General features: G+C 43.4%; 1 protein-coding gene across 3 annotated transcripts in view; it reads right to left on the reverse strand.

Moving 5' to 3' along the window:
* Positions 1 to 15,771, reverse strand: part of DCDC2 (doublecortin domain containing 2) — a 276,455-nt gene that overhangs the window by 23,957 nt on the left and 236,727 nt on the right. For all 3 annotated transcript variants that reach the window (XM_068236975.1, XM_068236974.1, XM_068236973.1), the window contains one exon: positions 8,670 to 8,770. In XM_068236975.1, coding sequence (XP_068093076.1) covers positions 8,670 to 8,770 — 101 coding nt within the window. The remainder of the gene's footprint in view (positions 1 to 8,669; positions 8,771 to 15,771) is intronic.

Genomic DNA, 15,771 nt, shown 5'->3' on the forward strand with positions numbered 1-15,771 from the left:
GTGAACCAGTTTCTTTGTAGCGTTTGATGGTTTTTGAGACTGCACTTAGGGACACTTTCAAAGTTTTCCCAATTTTTCGGACTGACTGACCTTCATTTCTTAAAGTAATGATAGCCACTCGTTTTTCTTTACTTAGCTGCTTTTTTCTTGCCATAATACAAATTCTAACAGTCTATTCAGTAGGACTATCAGCTGTGTATCCACCTGACTCCTCCACAACGCAACTGATGGTCCCAACCCCATTTATAAGGCAAGAAATCCCACTTATTAAACCTGACAGGGCACACCTGTGAAGTGAAAACCATTTCAGGTGACTACCTCTTGAAGCTCATCAAGAGAATGCCAAGAGTGTGCAAAGCAGTAATCAAAGCAAAAGGTGGCTACTTTGAAGAACCTAGAATAGGACATATTTTCAGTTGTTTCACACTTTTTGGTTATGTACTATACTTCCACATGTGTTAATTCATAGTTTGGATGCCTTCAGTGTGAATCATTGTAGATAGTCATGAAAATAAAGAAAACTCTTTGAATGAGAAGGTGTGTCCAAACTTTTGGTCTGTACTGTACATATATTCTGGTGAATACTGTATATAGCAGTGTCAGAGCCACCTGCTGCAACGCACTTCAATTTTTCACTTTTTTTAATTCCCAATGTAGTAAACAGTCCAGAGAAAAGTTATAACTTATCATATATATACTGATCGTTGCCTAACAGTTAACTGCGCTCTAGCTACTTTACTGCTAATTCTCTGTTTATAGCCTGTTAACCTAAACTTACCGAATAGGTTAAAACAGTGTTAATCAAAGAAAATACTAACACATACCCATATTACGATACTGAGACATTTTCAGGCCCCCTACTTGAAAATCCCTGGAGACTTCTTGCTGGAAAGTTAGTGATTTATGGCACAAAAAATGGAATAATTAGTTATAGCTAGAGAATGAGGCCGGTCTTCTTCAAACACGGCTTTCTCTTTGGTCACCGCATGCATTATTGGCATTCACTTTAATGTCTGGTTGTCACTCTATGAACTGTGCGACCCTGTGCTAATTTGCTTACTCGGAAATCATCTTAGAGTGCATTTATTGTACAGAAACATACTGAACGTAATGTAAGCTAATGAGCTAATTACAGCAGAGGCTGGAACTGGAATCTGCTACTACACTGCTAATATGAAAACCTGACCATTTTAGCATTATCCTTTAACCCCTCAAATGCCTGGGGTTGCCATTTGTGGCTAGCAACCAGATGAATGTAATAATGATCATGTGTAGTCGTGACATTTACACCTCACCTGTGCACAAATTAATTAAGAATAATTACAGGTACAACATTTAGAAGCTGAGCAGTCTTTCTTATGAACAGTTCATGAACTATAGTGTACATCAAATTTGTTTAAATATGCAACTGAAACAAAATCCTTCTAACATGCAGATCTTCAGTGACCAGGAAAGAATGCCTTCTTTGCAACCCCGTTGCACACAGGTGCTATTTGTTGGTAAAGAATAAAAGCGGCCCAGACTGCTGATTACTCATAACCACCAAACATTGTAAGTGGGAAGTGTTGTAGCACATCTCTCTAAAGGTGCCCATACATATAGCAATGACTGGGAGATTCGACCAAGAGACAAATCTCTCTCTAACCGAATCTGATTAGAGAAAATCTGTCAGCTGCTCATACACCGCAGGAGATTCCCAATTCGATTTCAGCATTCAGTCTCTTGGGAATCGGCTCCCTCAAGTGTAAAAATGTGCCCCCCTCCGGTGTGTGCATTAATACATTACCTGTTCTATGGAGACTACTGCATCGTGCCCATACTTCTTCCGTTTCCAACTCCTCCATTTGTGCTTCACAAGCCACGGGCGTTTAGCGCGTGATGCGTGTGATGTCACAGACGCGCAACATGCACTATACGGCATGTGAGATGCAAATAGAAGAAGCGGAAGATGGATGGACACTCAGTGGGCAACGTAGGACAGGTAATGTATAAATGCACACATTGGGGGGGCACATATATACACGTTTTGTTGCTCGTCCCGATATATCGCTTCTCATTACTACTGCGCACCTGATTGACTATGACCACATGACGACCTGACATCTTGCAGCATGTCCGATCAGTACATTGGTTGCATCGTCGATCGGGCATGCCATTGGCAGCACACATTTTCATTTGATTTCATAATAATTATCGAATCGTATGGTTGATCGGCTGCCAAGTCTAGAGATGAATGGCTACCTAAATTCTGCCAATGTGCCCACAGCTGCTTTTGCTCTCCTCCTGCATTATAATTGCCTGTCCTCCCTTCCTGCTTGTCTGGCTTTTTTTCAGCCAGGTCTCGAAATACAGAAATGTCAGTCCCCTTCCTCAAGCCAACCCAAGTTGGTAAGCAGGTACATGGCAAAGCTGAATGCTTGTAAACGTTGCCTCTCGCAGGATGTGTGTGGAATCATCACTCATATAACAGGTCACTATATTGTCAGTTTTCTTTAATATGTGCAGGCTATCAATAAAGGTAAATTTACTAAAGTAAACATGTTTAAAGGGAGCCTGAAGTGAGAAGCATTATTTCCTTTTAAACAATACCAGTTGCCTAGAAGCCCTGCTGATCTTTCTCACTTTAGTGGTATCTGAAACACACACCTGAAACAAGCATGTGGGCTAATCTAGCCAAACTTCAGTCAGAAACATCTTATCTGTATGCTTGTTCAGGGATGATATCTAAAAATATTGGAGGCAGAGGATCACAAGAACAGCAGCAGGCAACTTTCATTTTTTTAAAGTAAAAATGTCAGCCTCAATATCTCTCTCACTTCACCTTCACTTTAAGCTGTATCTTGGATGCCACCATAGCTGGTACTTGTGATTAATTAACTAGCATATACAAAATATATAGGTAAGCTATGGAACACTAAATGTACTACATTTTAGTTGACTCTGTATTTATATGAATTGCTTAGCATGTATATTTACTGGAAGGACAACTGGCTACCTGTACTGGGGAAGGGGGCTATCTGGCTACCTATGGGGGGGAATCTGGCTACCTGTACCGGGGGAGGTCATCTGGCTACCTATACTGGGGGGATCATCTGGCTACCTGTACTGGGAGGGGGTTATCTGGCTACTTATACTAGGGGAACTTCCGACACGCTATACTAGAGAATGCTATCTATACTGGGGGGGGGGGGGGAGCATCCGACTACCTATACTAGGAGAGCATCCAGCTACCTATACTAGAGGGGTCTTCTGCCTACCTATACTGGAGGGGCGGCATCTGGATATCTCTACTAGAGGGTAGTCTGGCTACCTATACTGGAGAGTTATTTTATCCTGGGGGGGGCATCTGACTTCCTATTCTAGGAGAGCATCCAGCTACCTATACTAGAGGGGTCTTCTGCCTACCTATACTGGGGGGCGGCATCTAGATACCTCTACTGGAGGGTAGTCTGGCTACCTATACTGGAGGGGTTTTTCGCTATCTATACTGGGGGGATCATCTAGCTACCTGTTGTGGGAGGGGGTTATCTGGCTGCTTATACTAGGGGAACTTCCGACACGCTATACTAGAGAATGCTATCTATACTAGGGGGGCATCTGACTACCTATACTGAGGGAACATCCAGCTTCCTATACTGGGGAGACATCCTTTCAACAGGGTGGTGTGTGGAGGCCTACATCTTTTGCTCTGCTTATGGACCTGTATGGTCTTAATCTCAAAGCATGCCATTTGGCAAGCGCTCATGTAATGTTATTATACAGCGTAATTAAGGTGCCGGACCCTGATCTACTTCTCCCTCTGAGTTACTACAGCTTGGAGGGGGAATAGTATTTAACGCCACCCAGAATTTTTAGCAGCAGTAGGGTGAGCTATCATTCGGCTCACCCTGGGCCCAACTGACTGGGTGGCTGAACAATACATACCGCTTAATCTACCCTGCTGGTTGATGCCTCATTTAACTGAATGAAAAATAACCTCTTACTAAGGGGGAGGGGGGGATAATGGTTGCACTTCTTAAATGGGAAGGGTCAAGGTCAGAAAATAGGTCAGTGCTGGACCAATCTGCTTCTGGAGGAAAGACCTTGTTGAGGTTCATCAGGGTTGGCAAATCAATGTAATCTTTGGAAATTAATATTTCCCATGTTGAACCATAAAAGCATTACTTTTATTGCTTTCTTTGACAAAGTTATTCTTTGCACTACCTAAGGTTATGAATATCTACTGGGAAATGCCGTATTTCCTTTAGGAGTAATAACGCCACTGATTTTCAGAAACAATGGGTCTCTAAAGTGTCTGCAATAGTCCAGCCACCTTTAACTACATTGAGGCAGGGAACACACTTGTCTTTCAGTTTTCCGCACGCGTTTTTCTGCATGCTTTTTCTGCACACCAAGTGTGTTTATATGCAGGAAAACGCGCACGTTTTTTCCTAGCAGCTAATGTAACTTATAGAGAAAACTGACAAAATGTGCAGAATCATGATGCAGAATTTCAGTTTTTTTCTGCGCGTGAAAAACGCATTAAGTGTGGACTACCCCATTGGTTTACATGAGTTCTCAGTTTTTCTGTGCAGAAAACGTGCACGAAAACAGTCAAGTGTATTCCCTGCCTCATGAGAGTTTTAGTATGGTAGTTGTAATCCAATCTGTTTATCTGTCAGCTCCGGTTGAAAAGTTAGCTCTACCTATTCCCATTAGTCAATCTACATCAGGGATGTCAAACTGGTCCTTCGAGGGCTGAGTGTCCTCACACATTTTTGACACGGCTCAAATTAATTGATGGGTCTGAATCAGGAAAGGTGTGGTCAATCAGGTAGAACACATTCCTCTCTTTCTCAGTCCATCCTAAACACTGGCATGGATCTGGCCCTCCAGGCCTGGAGTTTGACACCTGTGATCAACATGCTTAGCCATACACTCTGCTTAAATTTGTTTGTCAGAGGTATGAGTTGGCAGGACTGTAGACAATAGTTATTTTCAGAAACCATTATCATCTGATGGCAGCATTTCAATGACATGGAATGCATGACAGAAATCATTATTACTCAATTAAGAAAATAACTGCAGATTGTAAAAATACTTCTTAAAAGAGAAACCATAACCAAGGATTGAACTTCATTCCAATCAGTAGCTGATACCCCCTTTCCCATGAGAAATCTTTACCTTTTCTTAAACAGACAATCAGGGAGCTCTGTATGGCTGATATTATAGTGAAACCCCTCCCACAGAGTCATGTCCACTTGTATCCTGCGCTCTACTACACTGTACTGGCTGTGCACACGGTATTTGCTCCTGAGCGCTGCTCCAGAAACTGGATGGTGCCAGTATACTGGATACTCCTCTAGAGATGCAACGCGCATGTGACAGGGCAAACTCCACTGATAGAGGATGGTAAAACTTTCTGCCCCTTGGGGGGGTCTGTAGCTGTCGGACCTGTATGTTGGGCGTGCTGAAGGTGGGACCCTCCCTTCTCATTACTAAATCAATCAAAATTCATCTAACACGTGAAGTTGTTTTCTTTGAGGTAAGCCACCTCATCATTTTTATTTTTATTGTTTTTAATGTAATTTTATCATACCTGGGTGCCTCTTTCCCTTTATCCTGTGCCATTACCCTCCCTTGGAGGAGTATCATCCCTCTTTGACCATTCATAGGTCAATTGAGGGTTTGTTTTTTTTCGACTAAGAGTGCGACCATCACCAGCTCTGCCTGGTCACCCCAGTGGAGTCGGGGTTATACATCACCAACTCTCTGGTTGGTTGCCCTTCGGTGGCCTGCCTTTGTGAGTATAATCCATGCACCTACTCTTCACCCTTCTCCCATTACTGTGACGTACTGCACCATTTGGGCTCCTGTTGTCTCTGTGTTTTTCTTCTTGCAGGGTGCATTTTTTTTTATCACCCCCAACATTTACCTGCTATTACAGTGGTTGCCTTTGTGGTAACCCTTGTTTGTGAGTATATTCATATGCTTTGTTGCTCTTATCCTGGTATCACAACTTACTATACTATATTGCACTCTCGGTGTCCCTTTCTTTTTTTATGATTATTATATGTTCTTGGACCAGTCATATCTCTTTAAAAAAAAACTTGGCTTGTCCCCCAAAAATGAACCTGTAGGACAAACACACTTCAGTAAGGCTCCCAATAGTCCTCAGACCTGCTCATCTTTAACCACTTAACTACCACGGTCAGCCGATCAGCGGACCTAGGTGTTAAGTGGTTTTACATGGAAACGAACGAGCGGCCTTTCCATGTCAGTTCACGGAGGGTGTCTCCGTGAACAGTCTGCGAGCCGCCAATCGCGGCTCACAGGCGAAATGTAAACACGCGGGGAAGAAATCCCAGCTGTTTACATCATACGGCGCTGCTGCAGATCGCATTCTGATAGGCTGAAGCCTATTAGAGGCGGCGCAGGACGAATCTCCGCCCTGCGCCGCCCAGGGGGAAGAGGAGAGGGAGGGAAGGAGAAGGAGGCGGAAAATCGCTGCGGAGGGGGGCTTTGAGGAGGCCCCCCCCCCGCTGATTGAAAATAGCCGGCGGCGATCAGACCCCCCCAGCAGGACATCCCCCTAGTGGGAAAAAAGGGGGGAAGTCTGATCGCCAAGGCTCACTGCTGATCCGTGCTGTGGGCTGGAGAGCCCACGCTGCACAGATCAGCGCAAACAAGCCTGGTCCTTAAGTGGTTAATCCATTGGTCTTTTATTTCCTGATACTGCTATTAACCAATCCCACCAATGTGTCTTCAATAGCCATCCACCCCAGGCATTGGAAAGTAAGAGGATAATGGCCCTATCAATCCCACCATTTCCATAGTTCCCATTTTTAGAATGGCAGAAATTTTGAAAGAGGTCTAGAAGGATGCCACCATGGCAACTGGAAAGAAGAGACATACAGCTGTGTAAGAAAGAAGAGAAGGCCAAAGTATGTCTGGAAGTCTCACTTGAGAAGTGAGTATAAAGGTTTTCTTTTGACATGTCATGCCCAGAGTTCCACTTTATACCTAGACTATACAAATGATGCAAACAATGCACCACCAAATAATATCAAGATTCATTTATAACATAACAAAAAACTATGCTGAGTTCATGGTGTAACTGTGCATACACATGCACAATTTTAGCTGAATTTGTTTTACCTGCCTGGATCAAACTTGCTCCTGCAGGTGATACTGGGCTCCAATGTTTTACAGGCATTTTCTGTTCCTATGAAGGTGGCGGAGGGGAGGGCAGGGCCGGCCCTACCATGAAGCCACCTGAATCATTTTATTCAGGTGTCAAAATGTAGTCCAGTGTCCAGTTCTGCCCCCTTCTTCACTAAACCCTAACATGTGACATCAGGAGCCTATGGAGAGTGTTGAATGATGAGAAGCACAGACGGCCCCCCTTGGCCCAGGACACTATTTATAGGAGGCACAGAGGTTGGTGCGTAGCAGAGAATCCGAATGTAGGGGGGCCAGATACAAGATGGTAGTAGAAAGTAGTTCTTACTAAGGGGGCAGATACTGGCTGAACTTCTTGCTTGGGGGAGGGGATGCAAAACACAGAATCTGGCCACACTTCAAAACAGAGGGAGGGAGGGAGTCAGTAACACCAAATTTGGCCACAATTCTTACCAGAGGGAGTATGGAACAAGGGGGGAAAGTGGGCAGGTACTAGTCACACTTCTTACCTGGGAAAGACAGGTTTCAGGTGGCAAAAGCTCTAGAACCTGCCCTGGGGGAAGAACAACTGCACACCACATGGCGGTGTGGCTTCCACATGTGAGGTACTAAGGAGGGGAACAATGTTCACTTAAAGATTCGCCAGTGACCTCAGGGACACCTGTACTAATGCTAGATTCCAACTGGTCACCTTGTATGAGAACACTCTAGCATGTGTACTGGTCTTTAAGACAGAATATAGAACCATATGTAGTAAGGAGCTAAACATGCATGCAGTGCACTGGCAGACTGCAAGGTAGGCAAGGTTCTGTGCTGTAGCAATGGCACTTCTCAATTACAGTATCTTTATGGGTGTTCATGGAATAATGTAATGGATTTTGTATTATTTAGTCAAAGTTTTAAAGCTTTATGTTAGAAAGATTTTCATTTACAGTTATCCTTTCAGGGATTGTCTCACCTTGTGTTGTTTACTACCAGTTCCCTGAGGAAGCCTTGAGAAATTCAGGTGTCATCCCTGGTTGGCCAGTGAATTTAAAAAGGATGACATCAAAGCACACACTGTTCCAATTAGTGCAGCATTCCTAATTACACATTCAGAAGATATTTAAAAAGAGCTGTAATACATGTACCGCCAGAGCTATAAAGATCAGTTTAAATGTAATCTTGCCGCATCGGGTTACTTGCTTTGAATCCGAAGCAGCATTTCTTAGGGCTGTTTTCATAAAAGGTTACCTGGGGCAAACTTAACATTATGCAAATCACCCCTTAAAATAGTAACATTTCCCAATTTCTAATTCTTAAAAAATAGCTTGAAAATGCTTTGAATGCTTCAAATTAAAAGCACTCGTCTGCATTTCGACTTTAATTAGCTGCTGGAATATGAGGTTTGAAATGAGCCCTTTATAGCTTTCCAGCCTCAGCTGCTGGTGTTGAACGGGCTAACAATTTGTATTATTTTTCTTTTTCTCATTACCATTTGATAGCTTAAAAGCTGCAAGGCAAATTACCTGATCAACCGGAACCTCCACTTTAGTGTTTTCATCTTCCTGAACTTCTGATGCCCCCCACATTTCTGATCTGTCTTCACCAGCTTTGAAAATGCCATCATCTGTACAAAAAAAAAAAAAAAAAAAAAGAATATATTGAATATATGGCTCAAGGCTGACCCTCAGTGGAGGGAGAAAGTAACTGCAGCTGCTGAAATGACACTTTGGCACAATGACTTTGTGCGTATGGCGGATTTCTGCTATACTACGGTGATCATGTAGTCACACGGGATTCACAAATAATCTGTGAATTACATGAATATCTGATAAACAACTTGTACTTAGCTGCTCTGGAAAGTCATTAAGCACGGAGGCGAAACTGTGCCTAGTGAAGTACAACAGATTGTTTGAATGAAGACAATACTGGCAGAGATAAAATGAGTTTGTCATTGTAGAAGTACAGGGTTACATAACAGGTCCTCTGACAAATGGATTTAATTAGTTTAACCCAAGGCAGAATTTTCATTCTGATCATTTAGAGCTTCTAAATGTTATAGGGTTTCTTTCTGTACCCTCATAAAATTAATAACCCATTAAGGGCTGCCATCGAGCCTGTCTACATTAGCAGAGGGATTTGCTGGGTGAAGTGAAGTGAACCTGTGTTCACTGCAAACTTATTATCCAGGCATACATATGTTGTCGGTGCTCTCTTGTCGTTGAGTGGTGAACCATGATGTTGGAAACTGCGAAACGTATCAATACGCAAATGCTTAATATAAACCTCACCCAAAAAAGGTTGATCCTGACTATTTCAGGTGACAGTTTCCAAGCACAGTCGTTGTAAAAACACACTGAGGGCTGGTGCACAGCAGAGCGGTTCTAGAGAGTTTTTTAAAACGCTTGCAGGGATAAAACCACTTAGCTAATGAAAGTGAATGAGATGGTGCACACCAGAGCGATTCGTTTTTTCCCCAAACGCAAACTCGGGGGCTGCAGCATTTTTTAGATTTCTGAGACATTTCTGCCTCAATTTTAAAGCATAGGAAAGTGGAAAGCCGCTCTGAAAAACGCTAGATCAGAGCGGTTTTCCAGGCGCTTTTGTTACAGTAGCTGTTCAGTAACAGCTTTACTGTAACAATATTTGAAATCTGCTACAAAAAAAACACTCCAAAAATGCTAGGCATGTTTAGAAAACCTCTCTAAGGGCCCATTCACACTAGAGCGTTTTACCGCATTTTCGGCAAAACGCTCAAACGCGTTTGACTTATGGGTCCCTTCTTACTTGGGCGATTTGTGCTAATCGCTGAAGTCGCCCAAAAACGGCCAAAAATGCGAAACGCAAACGTGTCGCCTGCACCATTTTCAGGCGATTCCCTGGCAATCACGTTTCAGTGCTATAGAAGCGCTAAACGAGATCGCGGCAAAATCGCTGCAGTGTTCAGTGATTTTCCGTGTGAAATCACAGAAAAATCACTCCTGCAAAACGCCGGCAAAATCGCCGGCATTTTGCGTTTTGTAAGTGTGAATGGGGCTTTAACATGCCTAGAATCACTCTGAAAATCTGCTTCAAAAACCTCTAGCGTTAGCAGATCTGCTAGAGGTTTTTGGTGTGCACTGGCCCTAACACACGATCAGCTTCATCTGTTCTATGAAATGAGGGAGGGACCTGAAATCATTTGGGTATCTAAATAGATATAAGATCTTCACAGGAATGATAGCAGGTGCAGAGAAACAATGTATAAGTGAGAAGGGAAGAAACACTTTAGAAGCACAGAGAACATTTGAGAAGTACATTTTCCAAACAGGGATAAGCACACACTGCAGCTAGTTTACTATCAGTACAGCTCAATGTACTAACGTATACGGTACAGAAGACATGCCGACATTATAAAATGGAATTGGACAAACTGAATTGGATTTGAATTTGAACAATTTGACTGCCAAATAATGTACTATACAGACTGTTACCATCCATGTTCCTACTTTATGATAAAAGCTTGCAACGTCACCTTGGTCATAACACAGTATCAAAAACAGTGGCAAAAGATGAATAAAATAGCAGTTACACACACAGACCTGCAGTGAAAATGTTTATAGTTCAACCAACCACACTAGCTCTGCATTTATTTCACATAGTTGTCACTGCATGTGTGTGAATTTAGCCACAAATACATGCTGTATATACTTGCATATAAGCCTAATTTTTCAGCACAAAAAAATGTGCTGAAAAGTTACCCCCTCGGCTTATATGCGAGTCAAATGAGCAGAATGGATGGTGGAGTTGGTTTTGTTACTGGCAGAGGAGCGTAAGGATCAAGCACTAGTGATCCTGCTCTTGCCAGCTGGCTCCCTGCTGGGTCCGTGCCCCCATTCCCTGCTACATGGTGTGCAGAGTGTGCTGCTCAAGACTACCTGTGTCCCCTGGCTTGTGGAGTGGAGCATGCAAGCAACATGTCAGTGGTGCAATGATTGAGGATTCTTCCTGTGTGGCATTCGCTGTCTTATATGTATGACCCCATCTAGTGGTGTCTTGAGACACAGCTGTATCATCCTTGGGGCACATCTGGCTATAGAGAGGGGGGCTGACTTGTACTGGGGGCACATCTGGCTACTGTGGAGGGGGCTATACTGGGGAGGGGGCTTATATGTGAGTCAATCACTTTTCCCTGGTTTCTGAGGGAAAAGTGGTTACCTCGGCTTATACGCAGGTCGGCTTATATGTGAATATATAAGGTAACTGCTATTTCATTCGTCTTAAAGCAGCTTTCCTGTGGTCTGCTGTCACCCAAGAAGAACATTTTGCCACCTAATAACAGACAGTTTTTCATAAAGCACTTGATGGATCACAGAAGCTGATGTACTAAGCCAAGGTACTGCAGCTTGCGATACATCAGCTTAGTGTAGCTGCATTGTCACAGTAGGAAGTGGTGGAAAGGCTGTGAAATGCAGGAACCAAGATCTGCCACGGTTTTCGGAAAGTCAAGAGATATGCCCAGCTGCAATGGCAGCCCCACACAGCTTCACTGAAATATTATAATGTATTTAAGAATCACTGTCAAAAATGCCAAGAATTGTTTATCTTCACTTTCAATAAAGATGTTTGATAGCAAAAATGCCAAGCATTTTCATATTTTATTTTTCTCATAAGTCTGTAGTAAGCAGGAAATACAATTTACTACAAACCTTTTCTGCTGTATAGCTTCACTGTGCTTAGGAAGTAAAAGCCCTACATATCTGCAGGATTGCTGGTTCTAAGTGTGCATAGTTGGGACTAACCACTCCCATCTCAGTAACAGATGACGCAGCCTTGCAAAACAGCTTTCACAGTGAAATTTGTAGAGGTTCAGAGCAGTGACTTTGGAAATCACAAGTATATCTGTATAACACACCTTGCTAAAATACTTACATTTATAGAGCTCAATTGATAAGGTCCATTTTATTTCTTAGCAGATAGGGAAAATACGCATGTGGCCGTGCATAGGGACAGTATTCTGGTTGATTTGATCACTTTGATCACATCTGCTACTGATCATTTGACCCAAGCAAGCCCTATCAATAAACCTCTGAGTAACAGACAATATTACAGCAATAAAAGAAAGAAAGACTGGCACTAGTTGCGAGTAGGGAGGTCATGGGTTAACCCGGATTGTGTACTTCATCTTGTAACAAGCACGTGCCTCTGAAGAAGCTTTTCTAAGCAAAACAGCTGTCAGGCATCCCCTCACCCCCACTGTACACCCCGCTGTGTCTGCAACCGTGGATTAAAGGTACACTTTTCATTGCATCAGTGCCTCGCTTCTCTCTACCATATTTAACAGACAATATTAGACAGTCTATTGACAAAAGCCTGATCAGGCACAGTGCTATATTGAAACTGCATGATAGACAGTGGAGTGATGAATGGCCACCATAAGTGGATTAACACTAAATGGGGCCCTAGGCAAGATAGCAGTTTTTGCCCACCGATAATTGTTTCCTGGCTTTTTTAGTAAGATTTGGTGGGGACTAGCATCCAGCAGGCCCCTACTCTCTCTCCAAGCCCTAGGCAACTGCCTAGGTTTGCCTTGTGGACGATCTGGCTCTAATGGCTGTATAGCAGCACTTTATAGCAAGTGATATTAAGGAAGTCGCGGAAGAAGTCTGATGATATCTCAATAAGATTTCTACTTAAATGAAGTGCAGTGACTAGGTACATTACAACCACTTCCATTCTTTTGGCTTGTTTAATTGTGTATGTAGCTGATGACTCCATAAAAGTATATATCAAGTAACATCATGGCCCTTATTCAATTCTCTCTTCTAAGTTTTCTCCCATTAGGTCATTTTTCATCTTCTATTTAAAATAAATTTTCAGCACTCTGCAATTACAAAATATCAAAAAATAGATGAAAAATACTGTGTAATTCTTAGTTGCTGCTGGCTTAAAGAGACTCTGAAGTCTCCTAAAATCCCACTTTTTATTCAACATGTATCTTCAACACTATCAGCCCTGCTAAAACACTGCATCCCTGCGGCAGAAAGCTGTTTACAAGCCCCCCAAATCCCTGTGGGAAAATGCAGGGAGCGCTTCCTCATAGAGGCAGAGCTTTGGGCTGTAGCTCTTCCTCCATGCGTGTCAATCCTCACTGATCGCCACTTCTCCCGCCCCTCTCAGTCTTCCTTCACTGAGAGAGGCGGGGGAGAGGCAGAGATCCGCGGGGATTGACGTGAATGGAGGCAGAGCTGCAGCTCAATGAGGAAGCGCTCCCCGCATTTTCCCATGGGGGTTTGTAAACAGCTCTCTGCTGCGGGGATGCAGTGTTTTAGCAGGGCTGATAGTGTTGAAGATAAATGTTGAATAAAAAGTGGGCTCTAAAGATGCTTCAGTGTCTCTTTAAAAGGCATTTTATTTATAAGGTGTGAAAATATCACTCACTGGAAAACTTAGTAGAAAAAGTAAATTGAATAAGGGCTCACTGCCCACATGCAATTAACTTTTTCTCCTGAATTATTAGCAAAGCGTAAATGGTCGCTCGTCGCTGGATCGGGTAACTATCAATCCATGTATGACTATATGGCTAGCCTCAGGGCCAGGCGAGGCAGAGGCGAGAGAGGCTCCAGCCTCGAGGCGCATTGTAGGAGGGGGCGCACAACTCATTTAGCTATCATTCCCCTATTGTGTTTGAAGCAGAGAGAAATAAGAAAAGGGGATACATGGCAGTGACTGCAAGCCAGATAACTAGAGATTAAGGTGTTAGGGGGGACTGTGGGCCCCGGGGCACCTCTTAGGCCCTGTTCATACTGTCAGCGTTTGAAGAACGCATAGAAGAAGAAGAAAACGTAAGTTGAAAACGCATGCATTTATATGTGTGTTTCTTGCGTTTTCTATTGCGTTTTTGCATGTTGAAAGGAAGTAAGTCACACAGGAAACAATGGGAAACGCAGAGGGAAATGTACGCTAAAAACGCAATAGTACGCGTTTTTGTTATGCGGCCTATAAACTTTCCTTGCGTCCGTTTCTGTGCGTGACGCACAGAACTGCGTGCAGCAATGCGGATGAGAAACGTATGCGTCTCATATGCATACATGTCAACGAGGCCATTAGAAAACATTAGTATCCGTTTCTATGTGCAAAGTCTGCCCGTACGCATTCTGGAAAAACAGCTAGGAACGCACATAGTCTGAACAGGGCCTAAGTCTAATAGCAATCAGTGTGTGACAGCTGGGGTGGGAGGAATGGAGGGACACACTTTGTTGTCTCAGCTTTGGGTGCTGGAGGACCTTGTCCTGGCTCTGGCTAGCCTGACTAAAGGAAAAAAAGAAGAGAACATATACAGGATCTTCTAAAAAAATAGCATATTGTGATAAAGTTCATTATTTTCTGTAATGTACTGATAAACATTAGACTTTCATATATTTTAGATTCATTACACACAACTAAAGTAGTTCAAGCCTTTTATTGTTTTAATATTGATGATTTTGGCATACAGCTCATGAAAACTCAAAATTCCTATCTCAAAAAATTTGGATATTTAATCCGACCAATACAAGAAAAGTGTTTTTAAAACAAAAAAAGTCAACCTTCAAATAATTATGTTCAGTTATGCACTCAATACTTGGTCGGGAATCCTTTTGCAGAAATGACTGCTTGAATGCGGCGTGGCATGGAGGCAATCAGCCTGTGGCACTGCTTAGGTGTTATAGAGGCCCAGGATGCTTCGATAGCGGCCTTAAGCTCATCCAGAGTGTTGGGTCTTGCGTCTCTCAACTTTCTCTTCACAATATCCCACAGATTCTCTATGGGGTTCAGGTCATGAGAGTTGGCAGGCCAATTGAGCACAGTAATACCATGGTCAGTAAACCATTTACCAGTGGTTTTGGCACTGTGAGCAGGTGCCAGGTCGTGCTGAAAAATGAAATCTTCATCTCCATAAAGCTTTTCAGCAGATGGAAGCATGAAGTGCTCCAAAATCTCCTGATAGCTAGCTGCATTGACCCTGCCCTTGATAAAACACAGTGGACCAACACCAGCGGCTGACATGGCACCCCAGACCATCACTGACTGTGGGTACTTGACACTGGACTTCAGGCATTTTGGCATTTCCCTCTCCCCAGTCTTCCTCCAGACTCTGGCACCTTGATTTCCGAATGACATGTAAAAGTTGCTTTCATAAACGAGGGGACAACTCCAAACAAGAGCCGATTAAGGAGGCTTTCTCTCGGCAGCTGAAAAAAGACCAGGCCTCCAAGATGGCCGCTGGCGCCTCCGAACAGGCCTCCTCATCGCAAGCCGCCCTAGGACAGGCGAGTCAGCCAGGTTCACCAAGCGCTTCGCTATCCCCACAATCCGAACGCTTTAGTCAGCAATCTTCCCCAAGCCCACCGGCATCTCCACAACCAGACATTGTCGCCATGCTGCATAGGATCCTGAAGCAGGAATTAGGTGCAGCAGTAGCAAGCATTACCGCCCAAATCCAAGAAATCGGTGAAAGGACCCATGCAGTTGAGGTGAGGCTAGACGGATATGCGGATGCCTTGGCTGACGATAAAAAGAGACTGGATGAACACGATAAGAAGTTTCTCCAGATGGAGGCCAGACTAGAGGACTATGAAAATAGAGCGCGCAGATCCAATCTGCGTATTA

This window comes from Hyperolius riggenbachi, chromosome 5 (assembly GCF_040937935.1).
Source record: "Hyperolius riggenbachi isolate aHypRig1 chromosome 5, aHypRig1.pri, whole genome shotgun sequence".
Lineage (NCBI taxonomy): Eukaryota > Metazoa > Chordata > Amphibia > Anura > Hyperoliidae > Hyperolius > Hyperolius riggenbachi.